The 26,751-nt window shown below is 40.5% G+C and overlaps 1 protein-coding gene across 11 annotated transcripts in view; it reads right to left on the bottom strand.

Annotated features, from left to right (window-relative positions):
- TANC2 (tetratricopeptide repeat, ankyrin repeat and coiled-coil containing 2) overlaps positions 1-26,751 on the bottom strand; it is a 360,622-nt gene that overhangs the window by 18,827 nt on the left and 315,044 nt on the right. For all 11 annotated transcript variants that reach the window (XM_036116207.2, XM_036116210.2, XM_036116204.2 and 8 more), the window contains 6 exons: positions 20,218-20,340; positions 19,416-19,652; positions 11,759-11,944; positions 9,539-9,632; positions 2,523-2,656; positions 1,420-1,543 (listed from right to left, as the gene is read on the bottom strand). In XM_036116207.2, coding sequence (XP_035972100.1) covers positions 1,420-1,543; positions 2,523-2,656; positions 9,539-9,632; positions 11,759-11,944; positions 19,416-19,652; positions 20,218-20,340 — 898 coding nt within the window. The remainder of the gene's footprint in view (positions 1-1,419; positions 1,544-2,522; positions 2,657-9,538; positions 9,633-11,758; positions 11,945-19,415; positions 19,653-20,217; positions 20,341-26,751) is intronic.

The following is a 26,751-nucleotide window of genomic DNA, read 5'->3' as shown; positions in this document are numbered from 1 at the left end:
GTGCCAGACACTGTGCAGTGATCCAAAGGTTATCAGTGGCTGAAGAGGTCTTGCCTTTTCCAGTAGACTTGGGTTGTTCTGGGACATTTATTCCTGCCACATCTTATCCTGAGAATCTAGGTACACCCCCTATCCTCCTCCAACCCCCTCTTGGCAGAAGTAAGGATAGATATCACGAAACCAGACTTGTTTGTTGGCTTGTATTGGAGAAGCAAGAACCACTTTGCATGCTGGGAGAGCGGTTCTCTGGTTCTGACCCAGTACTGCGAGTCTGAGGCTGTGGAAACAAACAAATTTTCTTTGGAGGATACAGCTAAAGATCCAACAAATCTTTGACTGAGCTTTTAGTTTGAAATCTTAGAAGAAACCTCGTCTTCTTCTTAACTTGACTACCCTCAGTTGTGCCGGCCTGGTTATGATTCTTCAGGAGGTTGGCTTGCTTGAAGTAAATGTGCCCATAGATATAATTATAGATGTTTAGGTCCAGTTTACTAATAGGGAAGGCTAACTGGAATGGAGTCATTAGGCTGGTCACGATCACACTATCTCCTACTTCATGTAAATGCTCAAAGTCCACTAGATGGTACTGTAGAGTCATCAGTGACTTGAGTTTTCCTTCTACAGAAGTCCACCCTCATTCACTCCTATTTTGCATAGGTGACTGAGGTCAGAGCAATCAAAAGGAGCCTGAAATGCTTTTGAAGGTGGTGTGACTGCAATCTCTTTAACTTATTTCTCATTCACCAGGAGTATGTGAATGTTATGTCAAAAGGAATTTATTACAATAGAAGATAATATAATATCCTGATTTCTCAAATAGGGTCCCACTGTCAGCAATTGTCTTAACCTCTGTTTGCCTCCTTTGGATTACAAGAAAAATATTAGTTGTACAGGAATTGATAAAAGTTAAAGAAAAAACAGTCCTTGGAAGATGAACATCTATTGAGTGTATATTAAAAAAAAATCAAAGTTTGGAGATTACAGATTTGAATTAGAGAATTTAGAATACAAAGAATATCAGAATTAAAGGGTCCCACTGTATATAACAGCAGAGGAGAGGAGATGGACTTTCACATTTTAACCAACTAGATTCATAATACATATTCTTTTTTTTAAAGATTTATTTATTTAGAGAGAGAGAGAGAGCATGCATGCATGTGCACAGGGTGGGAGGGGCAGAGGGAGAGAAACTCAAATAGACTCCCCGTTAAGCAAGAAGCCCAATGCGGGGCTCGATCCCAGGACCCTGAGATCATGCCCCGAGCTGAAACCAAGAGTCTGGTTGCTCAACTGACTGAGCCCCCCAGGTACCCCAATAATATCTATTCTTAACATCTCTTAGAATCCATCACTGGAAATCATGAGTTCCTTGGATTATTATAGGCACTGACCATGCAGCTCTGGCATCCCAAGACTGACCTTGTGCAAGTAGAAAGTCCACAGTTCCCAGATGGCCTTCAGAGGCAGCCATCATCAGGGGAGTACGACCTTGCTTGTCTGCCATGTTGACATCAGCTCCATGGGTGAGTAAAAGATCAACAATCTGCAAGTGCGGAGAAACAGGGACGAATGAGCCAGGAAGAGCTGCTGAGTAGACACGTGCACGTTGTTCCCTACACTGGGGGATCTCCTCCTACTGTACAGGCAAGTCACCTCTCCGTGTAACTGTCTACCGCAAGGGTCCCTCTAATTCCTGCAGAGTCCTAGTACCATGTGATCTGATCTCGGACTCTCTTAAGGATAGCCAAATGAGAATTCAACTCTGAATGTTTGACTCAGCCCCTAAGTGAAAAAGAATTTAAGATACCAAATGCCACGATGTAGACTAAACAATCCCACAATGGAAGCTCCAACACAAGTCACTACCTGTGCCAGTGCCATTTTATTGACCTGTAGGGGTTGCTAGTCTGCCTGTAGTGAGTATTTATGACTAAAGTGAATACAACAATAAAGTGCCTCTGATAACTCTTTTATACTGTTTGGCTTCTAGAGCCTTTTTTCTACACAAATACTTCCAAAGATTATTACCAATCTGCTTTCTTTTCCATCCTAAGTGTATAAATTAGCATTTATCCGGAATTCAAACATCTGGAAAGACTGCATAGCTAGAATTTACATACACCACGTTTTCTTTTAGCAAGTTTGAGACATCTACAAGACACCTGTTAGCAGGGATCTTTTGGGATATGAACCTTCCAGAGGACCTGTGAATATGTGGACCTGTGGATATGTGAGAAGCAGGTCACTCCATGGCCACGCCAGAAGTAGCTAGTCCTTCTATACAATATAGATCATGATGATGATTTTTTTTTAGAGATGGGCCATGATTTTGAATGTTAGGTTTCTGATATCTTCTCAATGAACGAGAATACTAATAACAAAGGCCCAAGTCCTCAAACCCGATGACTGCTGAGTAACCCAAACTTTGAGATTTTTTTTTTTTTTTTTTTGCTCTCTGCTTCAGAAGTTCCTGTCTAGAACTCACCCCTACCTGAGGGACTGGAAGTAGCTACCCTGCTTACCTGCCAGTGGCCCTGGCGAACAGTGCTGAACAGGGGCACTGCCCCTCGGCGGTTTGGCTGGGCCACTGCTGCCCCCTGTTCCAAGAGCAGACGGCACACCTCCAGCTTGCCCCTGCCGGCTGCAGCTGTCAGTGCTAAGGGCAGAGAACACAGACTGAGAACAGGTGGGTCTTGCCCTCCCCAGCCCTCTGTGTAAGCATGGCAGTGTATCTGTGCTTGATTAATGTAACTGCTACTTTACCTCCAAGGATGATATTAGCTACTTTTGCCATGAAGGAATTTTTTAAAGAAAAATCATGAATAAAACCACGTTCTAGTGGGCTTACAATATATGGAGACAATTGTAATAATACATTTATTAAAAATCACCTTTGATTAAACTTACTTGGTTTCATTTTTCCCACCCAGACTGTCTTCCCTACTTTTGACTTACCTCTTTTTTTGGTATCTCTTCTTAGCTACAAACCTTTCAGGGGTGTGTACGCGTGGGGGGAATGTAGAGAGAAGGGCCTTGCAGAGTAAGGTTTTTTTGTTTTATTTTTAAAGTATTTATTTAAGATTTTATTTACTTATTTGACAGAGAGAGCGTGAGAGAGCACAAGTAGGGGGAGCTGCACAGGGAGAGGGAGAAGCAGACTTCTCGCTGAGCAGGGAGCCCAACACGGGGCTTGATCCCAGGACTCTGGGATCATGACCTGAGACGATGTTTAACCCAGGTGCCCCAAATAAGGTCTTCTTTAGAATTAGCTAGGAACCACTTCTGGCCAACCTCTACTCCTGGGCCCTTAAACCTAAAGAACCAAAGCCAGGAATGGCAGTCTCAGGTTCTTGGGCCAGTTTTCTTTCTTTTTTTTTTTCTTCTTCATTAGTTGAGAGAGAAGTTTCGAGTACATCCGCAACCATTTTCATATAAGGGTCAAACTGTTCAAGGTAATAGTCTTAAAGATGAGAGAAGAGGTATGACAAAGGCTCTTCTGAATATAAAATAATGGAGTCACCAATAATAGAAATAACTATAGTGACTACAAGGGACACAACAGGGAGAAACTTAAAACATTCTTCGTTTTGTGCTATTATCAATTGTTTATGATCTCTGAGAGAGTGGAGATTCATGAGTGCCTATTTCATTCTCTGAGCACTGTGTCAATAGTAGCATGAGGGATTTGGAGATAGATTTTCTACTAAGTCCATATTTGAACAAATATATACATATATATTTCATTTGACCATGGCATCTCAAATGCATAGGTTCAGTGTTTTAAAGACTGTTTTATGACTGAAGTGAATACAACAATAAAGTGCCTCTGATAACTGATAAACAGGGACTGATAAACAGATAAACAAAGTTATATTGCTCTGGCTGGCGGAGGAGGGTGGGAAGGACGGTAAACACTGTTAGAAGGTGGCAGGAATCATGCTTTTAAAGAAAGAGGATAGAGAGCTTTGTTCCCAAACTGACTTGGACACCTGATGTGGTGGCCAGCAAGTCCTTCCTTGATCATGGCCACCTACTCCAATGGCAAATCAGAAAAAGATAGTATTTGGCAAGTGCAGATAATGTTTCAGTTTGCAAATGTTCGTAGCTAATCAGGAAAGCAACTGAGATTCAAATCAAATGGTCACTTGAAATTTTTTTCATTCAAGGGCAACTGGTGGCATTTTGTCTTTGGGCTTGGTCAAATTCATCCACAACTGATTCATATGCAAAGTAAAACTACCTGTCAAACCACTAAGATAAGCCTTCAAGTAATCTTTTCTTTCCTCAAGGGTAAGAATTTATGAAGGAAAATGTAACAGTTTTAGAAGATATATTTACTCAAACTAGATGTGTCTTGTCTTATGTGTATTTTCAGTTTTATTTTGGAACTCTTAACAGTGGCATTTCTGTCCTATTCCTCACAGCAGGCCAGAGGTTTACCTGAGGTGAGGGTCATTTCCAAGCCCTGAATGAGTGAGTACAGGTATTGATGGGTATGATTATTTACTTGACTAAGAAGTTTTGTGTCTTGTTCCTTACATCAAAGTGATCTTTGCCAACTTTATATTTCTTTTTTTTTTTTTTAAGATTTTATTTATTTATCTGAGAGAGAGAGAGAGAACACAAGCGGGGTGGGGGGGGAGGGACAGAGGGAGAAGCAGGCTCCCCACTGAGCAGGGAGCCTGATGCGGAACTCGATCCCAGGACCCTGGGATCATGACCTGAGCCGAAGGCAGACACTTAACTGACTGAGCCACCCAGTGCCCCAAGAACCCAACTTTATATTTCTAATAGTTCAGGAAAAAAAACCCCCCCAAACTATAACACTTTAATTCTTGGGTCAGAACACAAGAGTAGCTTAAGAACTTGACTGGAAACCATCGTGTCACACACCTTAGTTTACATGTGTATATATAAATGAGCTCTCAGTAAAGCTGGAACAAAAATAACCTGACTGGGGTCGACACTCATTAGGAACCATAAGAATCATCTTGTTGGTACCCGAAACAAATGATTTGGAAAATTTCTAACTCTTACTTTCTGATTCCATTTAAAGTAGCTATGCAGCAAACCTCACTTTTAATGCCCTGTGTATGGCGGGGGGAGGGCAAATACATTCTTTTCACAAAAGAATTTGTAGCCTGATGGAGAAAATATTGCCAGTATTTCAGAATCAAGCCTTTCACCAATGATGCCAGCTCACAGAACACTGCTGAAAACTTACAACCAGTGCCCATCTTGAAAGCTAAAACTCCTATTGTTCACTCTAACCTGGAGTTATATTGCTCTGGCTGGCGCATTTCAACTCACTGGATAACACATTTATATGAGAGGGAATGTTCCATTTGGTTGTTTTCTTTGTTGTATCATCTCTGTTGCTCAGGTTATGATGTAACTTGGTAGGAATCTCCAGCTCATAGCTGGACACGGTCATTAACACAGCTGGCCAATTTCATCTCAGAACAACACAACTATGTACAATGGGATCTGTACTTTTAAAAAAATCCAAGAGCAAAAAACTGCTTTGGCTGGATTTTATGTAAGTCTTATCAAAAACTGTTAAAACTTTTTGAAAGAAAGAAGATTAAGGTAAAGTCGGTTCTGTAAAACACACTGGTTCTTAGAGCAAACACAGCAGTTTGGAGCCAAATCTCTTCCTAAGAGACCAGTAACAGAATTTGTTCCCTAGCTTGTCAGCAGCTGATGAGATTATCTGACATAAATGGTCCTTTTTCAAAGCGAAACATCTAAGGCGTCTGAAGAGGCAGACAGGATGCAGCTCAGAGTTGGGGAAATAGCCAAAGTCGGCTTGGATGGGATGGGGATACTAAACAGAATGCGGCAAAGCAAATGGTTCTTCTGTTTATCTATTTTCAACTGTGAAAGAGTGTAGCACAGACAGGTCATGCAAGACCAATGAGAGACAGGTGGTTGGGGAGACATAAACTGATCACTGCTATCCAAAACGTTAAACATTTATTGAACTATTTGTCAGACACTGTCTCTGCTCTCAAGGAACTCAAGGTTGAGTAAGGATAACAGACAAATAAAAATTACATTGCTATCGAGTGTGTAAGTTGTATGGAGGTAACAGAGGAAGAAGTGTCTGAGAAGGTCTTCAGGAAGAGATGTTCATCTGAGCTGGATGCTGAAAGAGAAAGAGAAGACTGAGAGCAGGCCAGGCACAGGGAGAGCACGTACAAAGGCACTGAGGTGGGAGACAGCAAGTTTATTGTTATTGGAGTTACCGGAGAAGCCAAGCAATAGATAAGGCTAGAGATCATGACTGGTCTTCTTAGGCTACACTAAATAACTTCATTAATGGTACAGGTGGTCAATAAAGGGTGGTAAGGAGGAAAGTGACATCAACAAAGATCACTCTGGTGGAAGTCACAAGGGAGATGAATCACGAAAGGCTGACAAGATCAGAGATCAGGCAGTTGCAATAACGTAGGCAAAGGATGATAAGGGCATGAGTTATGGGTATCTTGTTTATTTTGTGAACTCTTGCTTCTTTTGGGTCATAGGACGGTCCAGGCCCTCCAGATTGCTAGATGATTTTTAATGCTGGTCCTAGTCTAAGCTCGTAAGACAAGGAAGAAGAGGGAGTGGTGAACAATCTAATTGCTTTTCTTCTGTACTGTTCCATAAGAAGTCTGTGAAAACCCTATGGGATGGGAGGGGGCCAGCCAGATGGTGGAGGCTGGATGTAGGCAGATGCTATCTGGAAGAATAAAGAGGCTGAAAAAGGAGGACAAAAGCAACCAGGATATTCTAGTGACCTGCTTTTAGAAAATCCGCTCTGTAAAAATTACATCTCAATTATTATTTCACTATAGGCTAAGATAAATTTCATTGATTCTAAGATGCACTTTTTTCCCTTCATATTTTTTTTAAATTTTATTTTATTATGTTATGTTAGTCAACATTCATTACATCATTAGTTTTTGATGTAGTGATCCATGATTCATTGTTTGCATATAACACCCAGTGCTCCATGCAGAACGTGCCCTCCTTAATACCCATCACCGGGCTAACCCATTCCCCCCAACCCCCTCCCCTCTAAAACCCTCAGTTTTAACATCTCTGAAACTGGGATGCATCTTGTGATTGCTGTGATAATAAAGAACTGTGTCAGTTTAATAGGCTGAGGCTTTCTTTTTTTGTAGTGGCACATAAAATAATGGCTATATAGTTTCCTATAGTTAGTGGTGTCTTAGATTTGATATAGTAAGCGGTACAAACTGTTGGGAACATCACAACCTTCTGATTTTCCTTAGGTAAAAATTGTGTTGTTTAGACCAGGGCTGCAGGTCACAAACCTTCATTCTCTAAATAAGGGGGACATGTGTAAGATTTTGCCATTGGAGAAAACATCACAATTCACTGGGTCATTACACATTTTAAATGATTATGTGCTATAAGGTAGAAAGGAACATGTATATTTAGTAACGTTATCACGATAGATAGAAAAGCAACTCATAGTCTGTTCTATACTAGTGGGGAGGTATAGGGACATTTTTACATAGCACAGACATTATTTCCTAGAAAATTTCCTGAAGCCAAATAACGGTTTATAGATCTATAAATTGTATTACAGATGCATTTCATTCTAGCACTATTTAAACAGCATTTTATGTTTATAATGCTGAAATTATTTCATATACGTATCAAGTTAAACACAACACAATTCTGATTACAAGCCAACTGACATGAAGCTTTGATTTTTTTACAATCTTGAGATATGGTACATATTTAAATAAATTACTGTAACAAACTTTGTTGTGCATGTTAAAGTGAGATATTTAAAAAAGTCCTGAGGCCATAAAATTTTATTCTTTTTTTTGAGGAGGGGGGGGAGAGAGAGAGAGAGAGAGAGAAAGAGAGAGGTGCAGAGGAAGAGGGAGAGAATCGCAAGCAGGCTCCACGCCCAGGGCAGAGCTGACACGGGGCTCAATCTCACAACCCCGAGATCATGACCTGAGCTGAAATCAAGAGTCCGAAGTCTAACCAACTGAGCCACCCAGGCACCCCCATAAAGTTTTATCCTAATAAGAAATTCATATCAATAAAAATAAGTCTTCTACTTAGTTCACTCCCCTTCTTGAACATTGTTAAGAAATCCTTTCAAGTACAGCACTAGAATATGTTTGATATTCATCACTATGATTGCTAGCCTTATAATTCCTATTCATACCCTCATCAGGCCATACTCCTTTCCGCCCTCCCCTGAGGTTCCACGTGCACGGCTGGCAACGGGAGCCTGTTGGGAGGTTCAGCAACACTGTGCCGGGCAGGGCCGTGCTGACGGGAACAGTAAAGCACCATGCCCCTTCTGCAGCTCTCAGTCACGATATACACGCTCCAAAACTGCTGGTGTCCTGGTCAGTCCCTTCCCCAAAGTCCGGCCTCTGGTTTCCCGCAGGCAAGAGTCCCAGAGATAGCAGCTGTTTCCAGCTGCACATTTTCCTTTAATCTGTCACGGGCTCTGAAGCTGCAGCTGCCTGACATCTGTTCCCTTTGGCTCTTACAAAGGGAGGGATAGTTGGAGAAGCAAATTCCTGAGCTTTGGACCATTCTACATCATGTTAAAGAAGCCGTGAATGGAAACGTCACAATCTGATAGGTCGTGATAAATTTTAAATGAATTCAAGTGCCTCCTTTATTTTTAATAACACTCTGACTCTAACTAAAAGACACACCCTCTCTGTTTAAGAAAATATTCCCCCTGAGTTGGCCATCTCAATATTGGTCTACTTCTCCTGGCAAATATGACACATATCTGTGGTGACTCTACAGTTTTCATTGCCCTGGTTTCATAACAACACATAAAAGTTTACTAATGTTTCTCCAGATGTTCCAGTTTAGACTTGGGGGAAAGACAACAATCATTTCCTGCAAAGGCCACAAGGAAGAAGCTTCTGTTTGTGTAGTAAGTACCAAGCAATATAGACATCTCTTGGCTACAGATCAAGAGGGACTGCATGGAGCTATGCCTTATAGGGTGGTACCTTCATTTTGCATCCAGATAGCAACTTTACTCAGTATATATCAGTTTAACCACATCAGACACCATGATGCCATGATAACACTTGGTTAAGCCAGAGGTGTGGATAAAAATTTAACCTCCTGGTTTACAACTGCAGGTGGAGTTACTTTGATGGGAGAAATATTTATACCTAACTGCTACAAGAATCCCATAAAAGAAGAGAGAGGCCACAACTATTTTCTGCTCTGGTTTGGCACATTGTAAGGAAACTTTCAGTCTTTTACAATTATTTGGAAACAAGAGCAGGGTAAAGTTTTGGTTGAAAGATGACTCCGGTGCTAATGATTTGGAGAATCCAAAGGGAAAGAGGATTGGAAGAAGGACATTGCTTGACTTTTTACTTTGGCTGAATCAATCTCCAGTACAAAAACCGTAAGATGGAGACTGCCAAAGGTATGCCAGAGGAAAAATCAGGGTGTGAGATGCAGAGTATCTCCACACGAACACAACACATTAATGAGAAAAGGGAGTAATGTCCACGAGAAGTACCTGTCTCTCCCCAAAGACTGTCAAAACTGTTGATCTGTGCTCGCTCTACTTCTTCTTCATCTTTTTCTGGAAGATCAAGTAGGTAGGAGACAATCTGGAACGAGAAGTTGTGTCAGTTCAAACTTCAGGTGGGAAACTATGCTACCAGCTCTGGCCTGTGAGGTCTGAAAGATGCCTGGATGACCCAAGTGTGACGCAATCGCTTGCACACAGAAGAAACCAGAACCGACTATCCCAGCAAAGAAACCCAAAGTGGCCATGATGAACATTTGTTTTATCAGGTACAGTTTATACATTTCTCTTGAACACAACTCACTTACACAGCATGTGATTTTTTAAAAATTATTTATTCCTCATCTTTAAGTTAAAGAAGCAAACCCTCATCCTCCCAATAAAAATACCAATAAAGAGAAAAAAAACCAATCAATCAGTAAAAACCAGAAAACAAATATGGAGAAAACGTAGGGCCTCTATTTCATCAGAGCAATGATCTTCTTTTTTCTGCTCGGAAGTACAAGGACTGCTTTGGGGATAATAAAGGGAGAATGACTATTAATATTAAAGGAAAGCGACAGCTCTGTTTCCAGGAATTTACCTGTAGAGAGAGTTTAAAAACCTACAGATATTAAAAATTCCAGTTTTACTTAATATTCCCTTGGTGACATACGAAGTCAGTTGGCAGGGGAGCTGTTTCACCGGTGAGCCAACGTGTTCTGGCCCCTGAAAGCGGAGCATTACATTTTCAGGAATTTTGTAAGCCGGTTATTAGATGAAGATGTTTATTAAAAATTAAATAACAAATTATATTAAAAACAAAGTAAAAAATAAAATCTCACGACTTCTTAATTATTTAACTACACTCTATCTATGCTCTTGAGGTTATTCGTATGTATTGTGCTGTATGGTGGAAACAGCCCATCACGGTATGTGCTCCTACGCATCTCTTCGCGACATCACAATGGCAGCTCCGTATCAGCCGTGGTGGGAGCATTTACACCTTGGAAATTGGCAAACATTATAAATCAAGATTTGATTCAGTGCTAATGCTCCAAGAGGCTCCAGTTTAATGAATATGATTTGTATGAGGGTGAGAAGTAGTTTAACATAGATCATGTATCAGATTTAATGACAAGAAAATTATTGGGAAAAGAGCAAAAAAGATCATCTATAAATGATCAAAGAGTTGCAACCACAGGTTGGCTTCAGATATAAATTTCACAAAAATCAAGCATTCCATTAAGAGTACTGTATATTTCATTATCTGTAAACTGTATGCTACATGTTCTTCATATCAGTAAAATTTATACTAATTTTTTAAAAAGAATTTTTAATTTATTTATTTGACACAGAGAGAGAGAGAGAGAATACAAGGACAGGGAGCGGCAGGCAGAGGGAGAAGCAGGCTCCCCGCTGAGCAAGGAGCCCAATGCGGGGCTCGATCCCAGGACCCTGAGCTGAAGGCAGCCGCTTAACTGACTGAGCCACCCAGGCGCCCCAAATTTATACTAATTTTAAGTATGTATGTATGTACACACACACACACACATACTTCCGCTCTACTACACAACCCTCCGGGAACTGGATGTTCAACATTTCCTAGCAATTATCAGTTCCATACATTTGTTACTATATTATTATTATGATTAGTAAAACAATTTAGCAAAAATACTGTTTGTATAGTGTTTAACAGCTTACAAAGCACCTTTCATACCAGCTGTGTAAAAAAGAATATATGAGACTAATTTTACTGATGAGAAACGAAGGTTCTAAGAGATTAGGTAAACTGCCCAAGGTCCAGAGCGAATGAGTAGTAAACTGGGACTTCAACCTAGTCCTTCTGAGATTTCAAATGTGGTGCTCTTCCCATTCCACACTGCCTACCCATGTGAGCACAGGTCAATAAATAATCCCCAGGAGCCGAGTGTCACTGTCTATTAAATAAGGGTGGCAAGATGGGGAGGAATTGGATTAGATGATTTCCAAAGTTCTTTTCCACTCTCAAGGGCTGTATTCATAATTCTAGATATGCTGGTATTTGAGAATTCAAGCGCTTCATGGAGTTCAGTCTCCTATTCCTCAAAACAGTGACCAAAACGCTAATCCACATTAATTAGGCAGCTAATTTTGTAATAATGCCACTCTTTTCCCCGTTTCCTAGGTCCTTCAATACACAGCCTGAAAAAAACTAAAAACCCTAAACCTTATCACCTGCTTTCTTACCTCCGTGTACCCCATGCTGGCCGCAGCAATGAGGGCCTGCTGGATGGCATGGCTCTTCTTAAATACTCCTTGCTGCTGGCCGGCCATCGTCCAGTCACACTGAATCAAAAACTTGACAACCTCCAGGTGACCTCGGAGTGCAGCATGGACCAAAGCACACTGCCCATTCTTGTCCAAATGATCCACCTGAGGGGAAGGACAGAGAAATGTATGTGAACAAAGATTTGTGGCCACACTAATCCAGTCACATTGGTCCACTGCACATGACTAGACTAGAGAGAGTCACCCCTTCCCATACCCTGAATCAATCTCTGAGAAAATCTAGAAAATTCTCTCCTACTCAGGCTAGATCACTGCTGAGCTCGAACGCCGGTAGATGCCCCTCAGGGGAAAACCTCTTTTCATAAGGTCAGACTTTTGTTTTCACAGAAAAAGGAACCAAAAAACCAAAACTCCCAGCTCCAGCTTTGTTTTCCTGAGGTATATTCTCCTTTGTCCTCAAACAGTTCTTTTCAGACCAAGATTTGAAAGACTTGTAGCTCTGCTGGCACAAAAAAACTGTCTTTGAAATCATGAAAGGGAAGAAAAACATTTTGAAGCTCAAATTTTTTGGTCTTCCAAAGAAGCAAAATACCTCATATCATGAATCATACTTTTGACCACCAAGCTTTGGCAGAGGCTACTTTTTTTCTTCCAGTGGGAGGGCAGAATCTCAAAGATCTGGCCAACATGGCCAGAGGTACTTGGAGCTTAATGCTAGACTATGTTCCAATAGTGGCTTTTATGGTTGCAGTGTTGGTTGCATATTTAGGTTGAAAGAAGAGGCTGGTTAAGATCGATCTATCAGAAGGAAGCCACAAGTTTCACCAGAAGAGTAGCCTTTTCTGGCAGGTAGGCTTCCAGGGGTAGTTAGAATACTTGAAACATATAAGTTCTGCATCTGGTTCTCCCCAGCTTTAGTTCCACCAGCAATCTATTTTTTTTTCAACTTTTTTTTTTTATTATGTTATGTTAATCACCATACATTACATCATTAGTTTTTGATGTAGTGTTCCATGATTCATTGTTTGTGCATAACACCCAGTGCTCCATGCAGAACGTGCCCTCTTTAATACCCATCACCAGACTAACCCATCCTCCCACCCCCCTCCCCTCTAGAATCCTCAGTTTGTTTTTCAGAGTCCTTGTCTCTCATGGTTCATCTCCCCCTCCGATTTCCCCCCCTTCATTCTTCCCCTCCTGCTATCTTCTCTTTTTTTTTTTTTAACATATAATGTATTATTTGTTTCAGAGGTACAGATCTGTGATTCAACAGTCTTGCACAATTCACAGTGCTCACCATAGCACATACCCTCCCCAATGTCCATCACCTAGCCACCCCATCCCTCCCACCCCCGACCACTCCAGCAATCCTCATTTTGTTTCCTGAGATTAAGAATTCCTCATATCAGTTAGGTCATATGATACATGTCTTTCTCTGATTGACTTATTTTGCTCAGCATAACAATCTCCAGTTCCATCCACGTCGTTGCAAATGGCAAGATTTCATTCCTTTTGATGGCTGCATAATATTCCATTGTATATATATACCACATCTTCTTTATCCATTCATCTGTCAATGGACATCTTGGCTCTTTCCACAGTTTGGCTATTGTGGACATTGCTGCTGTAAACATCGGGGTGCACGTACCCCTTCGGATCCCTACATTTGTATCTTTGGGGTAAATACCCAGTAGTGCAATTTCTGGATTGTATGGTAGCTCTATTTTCAACTTTTTGAAGAACCTCCATACTCTTTTCCAGAGTGGCTGCACCAGCTTGCATTCCCACCAAGAGTGTAGGAGGGTTCCCCTTTCTCCACATCCCCGCCAACATCTGTTGTTTCCTGACTTGTTAATTTTAGCCATTCTGACCCACCAGCAATCTATTTAACAAATGTTTACTGAATGCCTACTTTGTGCAAGGTACCACCTAGCATGAAAAGGTGAATAAGGTAGTAAAATATAGATTCTGTTCTCAAGGACTTTCAAACAAGGTAGGGGAGATGCGACCAGTGTGACAAAAACCTATCCAACAAAGGACAAAGACTGTTATAAGGAAAGTACAAGTGCAATGAAACTGGAGAGAATGCCTAACTAGAATCAGGGACAGATTCTAAAGGAAAGGTGCTATAGTCTAAATGCTTTTGTCCCCTTGAAATTATATGTTGGAATTCTCACCTCCAATGTAATGATATTAAATGGAGATGGGACGTTTGGGAAGTGAGAAGTGTCCTACTACTAAGGCCCCAGAGAGCTTGCTCTCCCTCCTCCACCACGGGGAACAGAGCAAGGTGCCGGCTGTATGCCAGGAAGCTCTCACCAGCTGCCGAATCTGCTAGCACCGCGATCTTGAGACTTAGCCTCAGAACTGCGAGAAATAAATGCTGTCTACGAGCCACTCCGTCTGAGGTATTTTGTTATAGCAGCCCAAACAGACTCAGAAAAGGTCCATCTCAACTGGCTGAGATAGGAAATGATTAACTCTAGTTTTTGTAAGGGTAAGGTACATGGAGGGCAAGTTTAAACTACAAAGTTGAGAGGGTCTTCTGGGACCAGAGCAGGGATATTTCTGAATGCCAGGCTATGTGGTCTGAATTTGAATCAGAGGTCATGGATAGTCATTGAGAATTTTCATGCTCATACTACATTCTTTTTTTTTAAATTTTATTATGTTATGTTAGTCACCATACATCATTAGTTTTTGATGTGGTGATCCACAACCCATTGTTTTTGTATAACACCCAGTGCTCCATGCAGTACGTGCCCTCCTTAATACCCATCACCGGGCTAACCAATCCCCCCTCTCCTGTTTGTTTCTCAGAGTCCATAGTCTCTCACGGTTCATCTCTCCCTCCAATTCCACCCCCCTCATTTTTCCCTTCCTTCTCCTAGTGTCCTCCATGCTATTCCTTATGTTCCACAAATAAGTGAAACCATATGATAATTGACTTTCTCTCCTTGACTTACTTCACTTGACTTACTTCACAATCTCCTCCAGTCCCATCCATGCTGATGTAAAAGTTGGATATTCATCCTTTCTGATGGCTGGGTAATATTCCATTGTATATATGGACCAAATCTTCTTGATCCATTCATCTGTTGAAGGGCATCTCGGCTCTTTCCACAGTTTGGCTATTGCAGACATTGCTGCTATGAACATTGGGGTGCATATGGCCCTTCTTTTCACTACATCTGTGTCTTTGGGGTAAATACCCAGGAGTGCAATTGCTGGGTCATAGGGTAGCTCTATTTTTAAATTTTTGAGGAACCTCCACACTGTTTTCCAAAGTGGCTGTACCAACTTGCATTCCCACCAACAGTGTAAGAGAGTTCCCCTTTCTCCACAACCTCTCCAGCATTTGTTGTTTCTTTCCCTGTCCATTTTTGCTATTCTAACTGGTGTAAGGTGGTATCTCAATGTGGTTTTGATTTCAATTTCCCTGATGGCTAATGATGATGAACATTTTTTCATGTGTCTGTTAGCCATTTGTATTTCTTCTTCAGAGAAGTGTCTTTTCATATCTTCTGCCCACTTTTTGACCTGATTATTTGTTTTTTGGGTGTTGAGTTTGAGAAGTTCTTTATAGATCTTGGATACCAGCCCTTTATCTATAGTGTCATTTGCAAATATCTTCTCCCATTCTGTGGGTTGCCTCTTTGTTTTGTTGACTGTTTCCTTTGCTGTGCAGAAGCTTATTATCTTGATGAAGTCCCAAAAGTTCATTTTTGCTTTTGTTTCACTAGCTTTTGGAGATGTATCTTGAAAGAAGTTGCTGTGGCCGATGTGAAAGAGGTTACTGCCTATGTTCTCCTCTAGGATTTTGATGGATTCCTGTGTCACATTGAGGTCTTTCATCCACTTTGAGTTTATCTTTGTGAATGGTGTTAGAGAATGGTCGAGTTTCATTCTTCTGCATGTGGCTGTCCAATTTTCCCAGCACCATTTATTGAAGAGACTTTTTTCCATTGCATGTTTTTTCCTGCTTTGTCAAAGATTATTTGACCACAGAGTTGAGGGTCCATATCTGGGTTCTCTATTCTGTTCCATTGGTCTATTCATACTACATTTTCAAAAACTAGGGGGATGAATAAAAGGTGCTTTGGCTCCTTGGAGAAATGATTAATTCCTGGGGTTGGGGCATTAATAGTAAATGATGAGTGTGGAAAATCTGGTGATGCCAGAAAGTACCGAAATGCTCATAAAATACTTTAGCTGAAGCTGAAAGGATACAGGAGCCAACTTGAAGGGGCTCCCAAAGGCCAAATCTTGGGCAATTTGAGCAAACAAATAATAATGGCAATGGGTTATAGGTCCTAGTATAAAATAAATACAGGAACCCGTAGTACTATAAGTGAATAATTAAAAAAATACATATATAGGGGAGAAGGGACAGCTCTTCCTTACATCAAAATTCTAATAAATGCTGAAGGAATGAGGGAAATAGAAAGTGTAAAAACACCATAGCAATCATTATTGCAGCAAGAATCTTTGATGGATCCTAAAATCAGTGGACAAAAGCATGAGAAACAAGGTATCTGTCTAGTCTCAAAGCATCTCCCTCAAAGATACTTCTTAATTACAAAGGGTAAAACAGTAGCTTCAGAACTGAGAAACCTGGAAGACACCATCCGAGCCAGGTGATCGAGGTTAGCATCCCCTGTGACAGGACACAGCAACAGCATACACCTCCCGAAGTGCTGCATTACAAGGACACGGCAGCACTTCTGTGGTATTCTTGCTGACGATATATAAACTCAATCTAACAACGAGAAAATCTCAAACTGAAACTGAAGAACATCCCACAAATAACTGGCTAGTATTCTTCAGTATTTTGGTGCTGATGCCGTGGGAGAGAGTCTGAGGATGGAGAAGACGAGAGGACAAAATCACAGTGAACAGTGACATTAGGAGAAGGAAGCGAGAAGAGCAACCAGACAGGCAGGGGGAGAACTAGGACTACACTACAAGTTCTGGAAAGTGCTGTATCAATACTGCCAACACTATGGGAGAGGTTTAGAGGGTGAGAAAGGACAAAAAGTTACTTTATTTGGTGGTTGGCAGTTGTTTGTGACTTTTGAGAGAGTAGCTTCAGTTGAATGCCAAGAGGTTAGGTGTTTTCTTTCTTTTTTCTTTTTTTAAAAGATATTATTTTTAAGTAATCTCCACACTGAATATGGGGCTTGAACTTACAACCCTGAGATCAAGAGTCACATGCTCTACCGACTGAGCCAGCCGGGAGTGCCCCCCCTTTTTTCTTTTCTTTTTTTTTTTTTTTAAAGATTTTATTTATTTATTTGACAGAGAGAGAGAGACAGTGAGAGAGGGAACACAAGCAGGGGGAGTGGGAGAGAGAGAAGCAGGCTTCCCGCAGAGCAGGGAGCCCAATGCGGGGCTTGATCCCGGGATTCCAGGATGACGACCTGAGCCGAAGGCAGACGCTTAACCGACTGAGCCACCCAGGCGCCCCGCCCCCCCTTTTTTCTTAAAGAATATTACTTATTAGGCCCTGCAAGAGATGAAAAGAGACTTTCTCTCTCTTTTTAAAAAGATTTATTTATTTGAGAGAGAGAGAGTGCATGAGAGAGAGAGCAGGGGGAGGGGCAGAGGGAAAGGGAGGAGGAGGAAGCAGACCCCACCCTGAGCGTGACACAGGGCTCAATCTCAGGACCCTGAGATCAGGACCTGAGCCAAAATCAAGAGTCAGACGCTTAACTGACTGAGCCACCCAGGTGCCCCAAGACTTTATCTCTTTTTAAAAAGACTTTCTCAGTTTTAATTCTCATGGTGACCCCATTAATCCTTTTTATAGATGAAAACAGTGAGACTGAGAGGTTAAATGACTTGTCCAATCCCTCAGAGAAAGGAAGTATAAATGGAGACTTTGACCAAGTTGTGTTTGATCCCAAAGTTTATGATTTTAATGACATAACGCCTCTTTTTCTCATGGAAGCCAGACTAAAAGTGGTTAAGGGGCAGTAAGGAAGCAGAGGTGGCAAGTAGAGAGGACTCTTGGGGTAGGACTGGTGGACATGGAAGGGAAGAGATGGGACCGCAGCTCTGGTCAGCAGGAGAGAGGGCAGCTGCTTTTTTGGGTTATAGGAGACATTCATCGGTTTGTTGAGAATTTATTTTTTATTTTTAAAGGTTTATTTATTTATTTACTTGTCAGAGAGAGAGAGTGCGTGCACAGAAGCAGAGGGAGAAGCAGGCTCCCTGCTGAGCAGGGAGCCCGATGCGGGGCTTGATCAGAGAACCCCAGGATCATGACCTGAGCCGAAGGCAGACACTCAACCAGTTGAGCCACCCAGGCGTCCCGGTTTGTTGAGAATTTAGGAAAAGAGTGAAACGAATTGTGAGAGAAAAGCAACATTTAGAGAAAAAAAATACAGGTGGAGGCAAGTGCTTTGGGAAGGAAGGTAAACACTTCCTTCTCTGAGGCAGATGTGAAGTGAGTGTCGGTAAGGATTAACGGAGTTTTGAGATGGAGGCACATGGAGATGAACTCAATCTTGGTAATGCAGGAGGCCAAGAGGTGTGGCAGGGTGTGGAGAAGAATGCAAATGATTTCCATATCTGCTCTGGGGAAAACAGAGATGTATGGAATCGTAACTGGGCAATAGGAAAGACCCAACTGAGATGAGAATATGAATTCACAGCAGTAGTAATAAAGCCCAGTTGTTCTGTTTTTAGAGATGTTCATTCAAATGAATAGGACATTATAGGTGGACATTATAGGTCTGTGTCACAGTAGACACCTAGGGGTCTGGAATTTCACTGAGAGTCTCAGGTTCCAGTTCTCAAAAGTCTCGAGTCCCCCTTTCTTCCCTGGTGAGAACACTGGACACCTCAGAACGAGGTCACACATATTACTTATATTTCAGTGCAAAACCACCCAAATCCTCAGTCTGTTTTCAACACTGAAACAAAATACCACACGGCTACAATTTTCCCCAGAGGCTTATATTGTTGAGACCGGCATTTTTCTTTTCACCAAAATTTTGAAATTGAGTTCTTTTATATCAGCAGCTCTTGAGATACTATAAAGCAAACACTTTTTCAGAAAGGTCTTCAGAGAATTAAAGTTCACTAGCAGATACACTGCTGAGTACCTCTGGTGGGTTTGAGTATAAACAGAGTCATGTTCTCCTCACACCTCTATGATGCTGGTCTTCAAGGCTAGGGTGAGGGAGTCTGGCCTCTGTTCTTACCTCCAGGGCTAACTTCTCTTCTCTACACATGAAAGGCTGTGGGCACGGTTCAGTTCTGACTTCCCACTGCAGTCTCTTTGCTCCTTCACTTCTCCTTCTTCCCTCTGTCCTCAGTGGAGAATTCCCTGGTTGTTAGGTGGGGACTTTCTGTGGCTGCTGATAATGCAGTTTCCTCAGTGACCCCCAAGGGCTTTAGAACCGTGTCCTGCTGTGGTGCGGAAGGGGCAGTGGCAAGTGGGCCAACACTGGGACGTCCGCACAGCCAGTACTCCCCGTGATCTGCGCCCTACTGGGTTCGATGTGCTCTGCCTAGACTCACGAGGTGACACAGGAGACAAGGAAGACTCCACGGCAGGGAGGAAGAGAAAGGGAGGACAGGCAAAGCAGCGGAGTGGGGCAGCCGTTACCTGGGCACGCTTCTTGCACAGAAGTACAACGATGCTCAGGAAGCCAGCCGCCGCTGCATAGCCCAGAGGGGTCAGGCCGCTTTCAGAAGAGGCATCCACATTGGCCCCAAACTCCAATAGCAGGGCCACCATTTCTGTGTAACCAAGATGAGACTGGACACACAGAATTGGAGCATTATTTAAAACCTCTGTCCGGTAATTAATGTTGGCACCTCCCAAAATCAGCAGTCGGCTGACCTAGAAATAAGTACATAGAAATTACACTCAGGCAAATTTCAGTTGCATCCTTTCAGTCATCTTTAATTAAGTCATCTGGGACCCCACAACAGCACCTAGTAGCACTTAGTAACTGCTTTATTTTATAATCTTCACTCGTTCCTTTTTTGATACCGTGCCTTTAGAAAGGGTTGTGAAATGTCTCCTTTCCACGAACTGCTCAGTCATGAGAGCAGACGCCACCCACACTACAGTGCGGAACCCAGCCTCTTCTGAGTGAACTGTTGGTCAGAAAAGCTCCTACCCGAACAAAACCCACCTGAGATCAATTTACTGCCTAGAAGCAGGAGGACCTAATCCTATAAACCAGAGCAGGCTTATAGAAGGTAGTAGCGCAATAGGTCTGGTCTTCAATTCACAGAACAAAATGCAACAATTTCAAATATATTAGATTATCAGTAAAAGGCTGACTGATAGGAGAGAGTCTAAGGTTAAGTCAAATATCAGTTAAATAGCCACTTAAATGTCCCAATTTTATTTCTGCACAGCTAATTCTTTAATCTATCTGTAATTCACAAGCATCTACCTTTATATTTGGAGTGTAGAGATTTCGTAAAGATGCCAATGCCATGGAAAGACCTTCTGTGCTATAGGAGATCCAGAGACCTTGGAGGATGGAAGATGACACACCAACTTTTTTACTCAAACCCTGAAAAAGAAATAGAGACAGTTAAATTATTAGCCCAGCTGAAGAGTACCATGAGTAGTGAGTGGCTTCTAGGTTTGTTGTACTAAGAAATGAGAATGGAGTCTTGCCCTAACTACGTCCAGGCCCAGCAAAGCCAATCCAAGGAAGGAAGATACTAATGAAGTCTGGCACCTAATAAGCAAATCTGGGGAGGTATTCTCTTAAAAAAGTTAAGCTACTTCTGCCTGCTTTGTTCCTGGAAATGCCGGTTGTTCTTGCCTAGAATACGTACGTATGTCCAAAACAGCAATTCGTGGCCAACCTTGTTTCATTTATACTCCTGACCCTATTCTCCTTTCCCCATCACTGAATTATTTGGAAGCAAATCCCAGACATCTTATCAGTTAATATACAACTATTTCAGTAAACGCCTCTAAAAAGATAAGGGCTCTTTTTAAGACAAAGCCCAACATCATTATGATACCTAAAATTAACAAGGATTCTATAATATGAAATATCCAGTGTTCAAATTTCCTTGACTGTCTCAAAAAAAGAAATAATTTTTTTTCTAAATTGTAATCCATAAAAGATCCATATACTATAACCAATTTTAAAACACTTTATTTTTTTTTTTTTTTTTTTTTTTTTTAAGATTTTTATTTATTTATTTGAGAGAGAGAGAATGAGAGAGAGAGAGCATGAGAAGGAGGAGGGTCAGAGGGAGAAGCAGACTCCCCGCCGAGCAGGGAGCCCGATGTGGGACTCGATCCCGGGACTCCAGGATCATGACCTGAGCCGAAGGCAGTCGCTTAACCAACTGAGCCACCCAGGCGTCCCTTAAAACACTTTAAAAACGTAAAGGGAAAATGAGATTTTCTTCTATTAATTTTTTAAACAAAATATTGTGCACATATTCCATACATGTACACATGCTTTTGCCTCATTCTATTTCAAGAGAGATATAGTAGTAGTCCATTATATGGATGTATCATAATTTACTTACAGATAAGTTAGGTTCTAGAGCTCACCTCTACCGTAGATCCTAGAAAACCAGGAAACTTAGCTCTGATTCCCTCTTTGGGCCTCAGTCTCCTAATATGGACTATGTGTGAGCCTCACCAAGATCTTTTGAGGAACTGTAAACTATATTAACCAATTATACAGAAAAATCATTATAAATTGATATTTATAGTTCAACAGAGGAAGCTTTTAGTAATGGAAGACAAGCTCTATATATTATGGTTTAAGGAAAAAAAGAAAGGGAATCCAACATTTATTCAGTATCTGCTGTGTGTCAGGTTCTATGCTAGGGCCTTTTCATGTTAGCTTCTTTAATCTCCATGATAGTTGAATTTATTACTATTTTTATATAGGAGGAAACAACCCAGAGAAGGCTAAGTAATTTGCCCAAAGTCCTACAACCATTAAAAAGTGGAGCTGGAATTAGAAGCCAAGTCCTTTTAACTCTAAAGTTCATGTTCCTTCCATTAGACCAAGTTAAACCTGAGCCAGGACTTTAATTCTGAATTCTTAGCTGGAAAAGTAGCAACTAAAATAAACAAAGCAGCTGATCGCTGGCTTCTCCCTTTACCTTTAATTCTGAACCATTCTCCACCCTTGAGTGCCTTCTCCAAAATTGTCCTTTTTTATCCTAGACAATCTGATCTATTCCTATGGCTTTGCTCTTATGATTTCAACTAAGCATTATTCCTTTTCTAACTATGATATTTAAAGCACAACTATGACTATGACCTATAACAGTTAACTTTCTCTTAAACACTGACTTAACATGAAATTCCTTAGATATTTTCACTTAATCCACAGAATATTATAAAGATTATCCTACAGAAGAAGAATGCTGGACCAGTGTTTATTAAAGTCACACAGCAATTCTACTTTTGCTCAAGGTCTCCAGCATCAGAGGGAGTTTAGAAAATGTTGTATTTTAGCTTCTCAGAAAGATATAGCAACTCATTCCTCTGCTCAGGGCCTCTAAGTATATGGGTTTAGTTTTCTTGAATATAAATTGCTTCTTTTTTTCTGTGTGATACCCAGGACAGTTTTGGTCATTTAAAGATACCAAAGGAATTTTAAATGAGAAAGCCTAAGATGTTCAGAGAAAAGGTGGATGTTCCCAGAATACCAAGTCATAATTTTTGCTCAAGGGGACTTGGGTGTACTTCTGGTAATGGTGGGTCTAAACTGGATCCTGCTAAGGACAGCTAGGAAAAACTGTACAAAATTTAAAAATTATCCTCATTGGAGACATGGGAGGAATAACAGGTTGGAGAAGAATTACTAGACCAAGTAAGGATAGGATGGAGCCCAGGAGAGCAGTTTAGAGCTACTTTTCTCCTCGATGTGTTTGCCAATTCTGCAGAATTAGCTAGGAGTACTTTGTGGTTTTTTTTAAATTTTTTATTGTTATGTTAATCACCATACATTACATCGTTAGTTTTTGATGTAGTGTTCCATGATTCATTGTTTGTATATAACACCCAGTGCTCCATGCAGAACGTACCCTCTTTAATACCCACCACCAGGCTAACCCATTCTCCCACCCCGTCCCCTCTAGAACCCTCAGTTTGTTTTTCAGAGTCCATCGTCTCTCATGGTTCGTCTCCCCCTCCGATTTCCCCCCCTTTATTCTTCCCCAAGCTAGGATTACTTTTGATAGCTTTGGGATTTTTAGGCAGTGAAATTCTTCTGTATGATCCTGTAATGGTGGATACATATTAGGCATTTGGCAAAATCCACAGAAGCATAAAAAACAGTTAAAACCTAATATAAACTACAGACTTCAGTTAATGATATATCAATATAGATTCATCAATTATAACAAAGTACCACACCAGTGCAAGAAGTTAATAATAGGGGAAACTGTGGTGGGAGAGTGAGTATATAGAAATTCTCTGTATTTTCTGTAAACCTAAAACTACTCTAAGAAAGTAAGTCTATTAAGGAAAAAAAAAAAAAGCCTGGGTTCTACTCCAGAACCATGAATGATAATCTCTGGGAGTAAGGCTCAGGGGTGTGTGTGTGCGTGTTTAAAGTTCTCCAGGAGAATCTAATGTATAGACAAAATTGAAAGCTACTGGCCATTGATCTAGACCTACAGATAAATCTTGAATACACAAAATTTGGTGAAAAAAAGTTACAGAATTACACAAAGAATATGATTCTGTGTCAAATGTAAAAATTAATGAAATAATTCTGTATACTGTTTATGAATACATTTCTATGTTGGAAAAATGCAAAATATGGATAAGAAGAATACATGTGAACTTTAGGGTAGAAATTATCTCTAAAAGGGAGAGAAATAGGGCTAACAGAGGGCTTCTACTCTATGTGTTACATTTTCATTTCTTCAAAATAAAGAAAAAGATTTGAAGCAAATATGGAAAAATCTTAGCATCTGTTAAATCTGGTAGATAGTATTTGATTATTCAGTTATCTGTGCTTTCCGTTATGTTTGAAATATAATAAAATTTTAAAAGGGGGGGATAGGGATATTTCTTCCTCAGAGACAAGAGAAAGGGAGGTAAGAACTGATGATACTGTAGATTGATTTTTTGGTGGGAGGAGGAGAGTGGTTAAGGGAAGTCACACTCAATGGCTTTGATTTACTCAGTGACTCATAAGTCAGGCTGTTTTTGGAGTTAGTCGACTTGGTTAGGAGCCAGATAAAAAAGAAATGGAAAAACGAACTGAGTAAGAATAGACCTTGGTAAATGAACTTCAATGAAATGGTCCAGTAACTGGACTACAAAGCAGCACTGAGGGTCCCAGTGAGGTTGAAGTAAATACATAGGAAAGAAGCCTGAAATACAGAGCTAGACTCTAGGATTTGGAATATGAGCTTTACTTGTGCTTTGGACTTGCTCTGCTGATTTCTTCTGCTTGGTGGGGCTGACTCTTTTGCTTCTATGAGGTATAAGAGGAAAGAGTTTCAGTTTAGTTAAATTCATCTCAACAGACGTGATAGGCAGGATCCCATTATCAGCCAGGATGTAGCCAAAAATAACATGTAATTAAATTCTGAGCTGATGGGTTCTTAAAGAGAACCCTAAGTTCAAATAACTAGAAAAAGTGTTTCTTTAGTATCTGTAACTACTGCTCAGGCAACAAGGGATCTCTTTTTGTCAGGGATAGATGGTAATGGAGTCCCTTCCTTAAATATTTGTTAGAGTCTAAATTTACAACACTGTTTATCAGCTGGGAGAAAGCTTGCTCAGTAGTTTTAAATACAAACAAGGAAGGCATAAAGAAATGACAGCAATCTCATCTTAGGGATCTTAGCTCTGGCTCACGTATCTTAAGATCATGGCAAAAACTAACCTAGGGGGCTCAACCAATGAGGTTCTTTAAGGCAAATTATTTACAAATATATCATTAGTGTCTCACCTATAGTTATCCAAGCATCTCAAATAAATCATTACTATTCTTACCTGACCATCCGTGTGGCCATTTTTGGTTATAATGAAAAGATCCTGGTAAACAAAGGGGTTGGCAAACTATAGCCTGGGGCTAAATCCAGCCTTTCACCAGTTTTTATAAATCATGTTTTACTGGAATATGAATATATCCATTTATTTCTATATCATCTTTAGCTGTTTTTGAATTACAATGGCAGAGTTAAGTGGTTTCAACACAGATTATATGGACTACAAAGCCGTATTTGCTGATCACTGCTGTAGAGGAATGCTAGGTAACCTCTGAAAAGGTTATATCACCATCTGGAATTTATGCTCATTATTAATTCTTACTATCAGGCAAGAAATTATTACCAATAATTTTGATCACAAAACCTTAGATATATGTCTAGTACTTTGCATCTTATAATGTACCTCTTCTATATATCTTATATCTGTGATCCTTATAACAATCCTGAGAGTTAGATATCATTACCATTTTATAGATGAGAAAACAGACTGCTTAAGTGGTAGAGTCTGTACTTGAATCCATACCTTTTGACTGATGTCGAAGGATCTTTCTTCTACCTACCAGATGCCTACTTATAGCACCTTTCCCCCCTGGCCAACAGATCTGTTCTGGTAAGAAATGTTATAGAACTGACCAATCAAAGAAACATTTCAGAGGGCAGCATTTAGGCAGTTAATTGCAAGAGCATTCTGAAACCCTTTTGGTGGCCAGACTCAATCCAACGAAACACCCTGCATTCCAAGATAGATTGAAATATCTCTGGCCACAATTCACAAACAGACTGCTTTCTTTTCATAGATTAAAAAAAAAAATCTAAATGGCAATTAGAGGATTACAAAAGAACTATAAGTGCTCAACACCATGGTCATTAGGGAAGTGCAAATTAAAACTACTGTGAGATACCACTTCATACTAAAATGGCTACAATAAGACAGACAGACAATATCTAACAAGTGTTGGCAAGGGCTTGAAAAAACTGGAACTCTCATACATTGCCGGTGGGAATGTAAAACGATGCAGCTACTTTGGAAAACAGATTGGCAATTGCTCAAAATTTTAAACACAGAATTACTATATGACCTAGTAATTCCATCCTGGTATATATCCAAGAGAAGTGAAGACATGTTCACATAAAAACCTGAACACTAACATTGTAAATGTACTAAGTGCCACTGAGTTGTTCACTTTAAAATGGATAATTTTATTTAAAAAAAAAAAAAGGGAACAATCTGTAAGCTAACATTCATAGCAACATTATTCACAATAGCCAAAAAGCAGAAAAAACCCAATGTCCAACTGGTGAATGGATAAACTATGGTATATCTACAAAACAGAATATTATTTGGCAGTAAAAAGAATCAACTGGGGCGCCTGGGTGGCTTAGTCGGTTAAGCATCCAACTCTTGATTTCGGCTCAGGTCACAATCTCAGGGTCATGAGATTGAGCCCTGCACTGGGCTCTGTGCTCAGCGTGGAGTCTGCTTGTCCCTCTTCCTCTGCTCCTCCCCTCTGCGCATGTGCGCTTTCTCTACCCCTAAAATAAATAAATTTTAAAAATCTAAAAAAAAAAAAAAAAAAAAGCAATCAAGTGGTGATATCCTCTACAACACAGATGAACCCTGAAAACCTGCTAAGTGAAAGAAGCCAGACACAGAAGGCCACATACCATATGATTCTGTTTATATAAAATGTGTAGAAAAGTCAAATCTACAGAGATAGAAAGCAGATTGGTGGTTGCCAGAAAGTATGGGGAGTATCCTGAAGTGGGCATGAGGTTTATTTTTAGGGTGATGGAAATGTACAAATAGTGGTGATAGTTACACAACTCTGTAAATAGACTAAAAGTCATTGATTTGTACACTTAAAATGGATTACTTTTATGGTATATAAATTATACCTCAATAAAGCTGTTAAAAACAAAAAGAATGAAAAGAGCTCCTTAGCCAGTCAAATATCCAGAATTACACGCCTACAACCTCGTACTTTTAA

The sequence above is a fragment of the Halichoerus grypus genome, chromosome 2 (genome assembly GCF_964656455.1).
Source record: "Halichoerus grypus chromosome 2, mHalGry1.hap1.1, whole genome shotgun sequence".
NCBI classification, from domain to species: domain Eukaryota; kingdom Metazoa; phylum Chordata; class Mammalia; order Carnivora; family Phocidae; genus Halichoerus; species Halichoerus grypus.
Note: the sequence above shows the minus strand (reverse complement) of the source record. Positions and strands in the feature narration are given on the sequence as shown.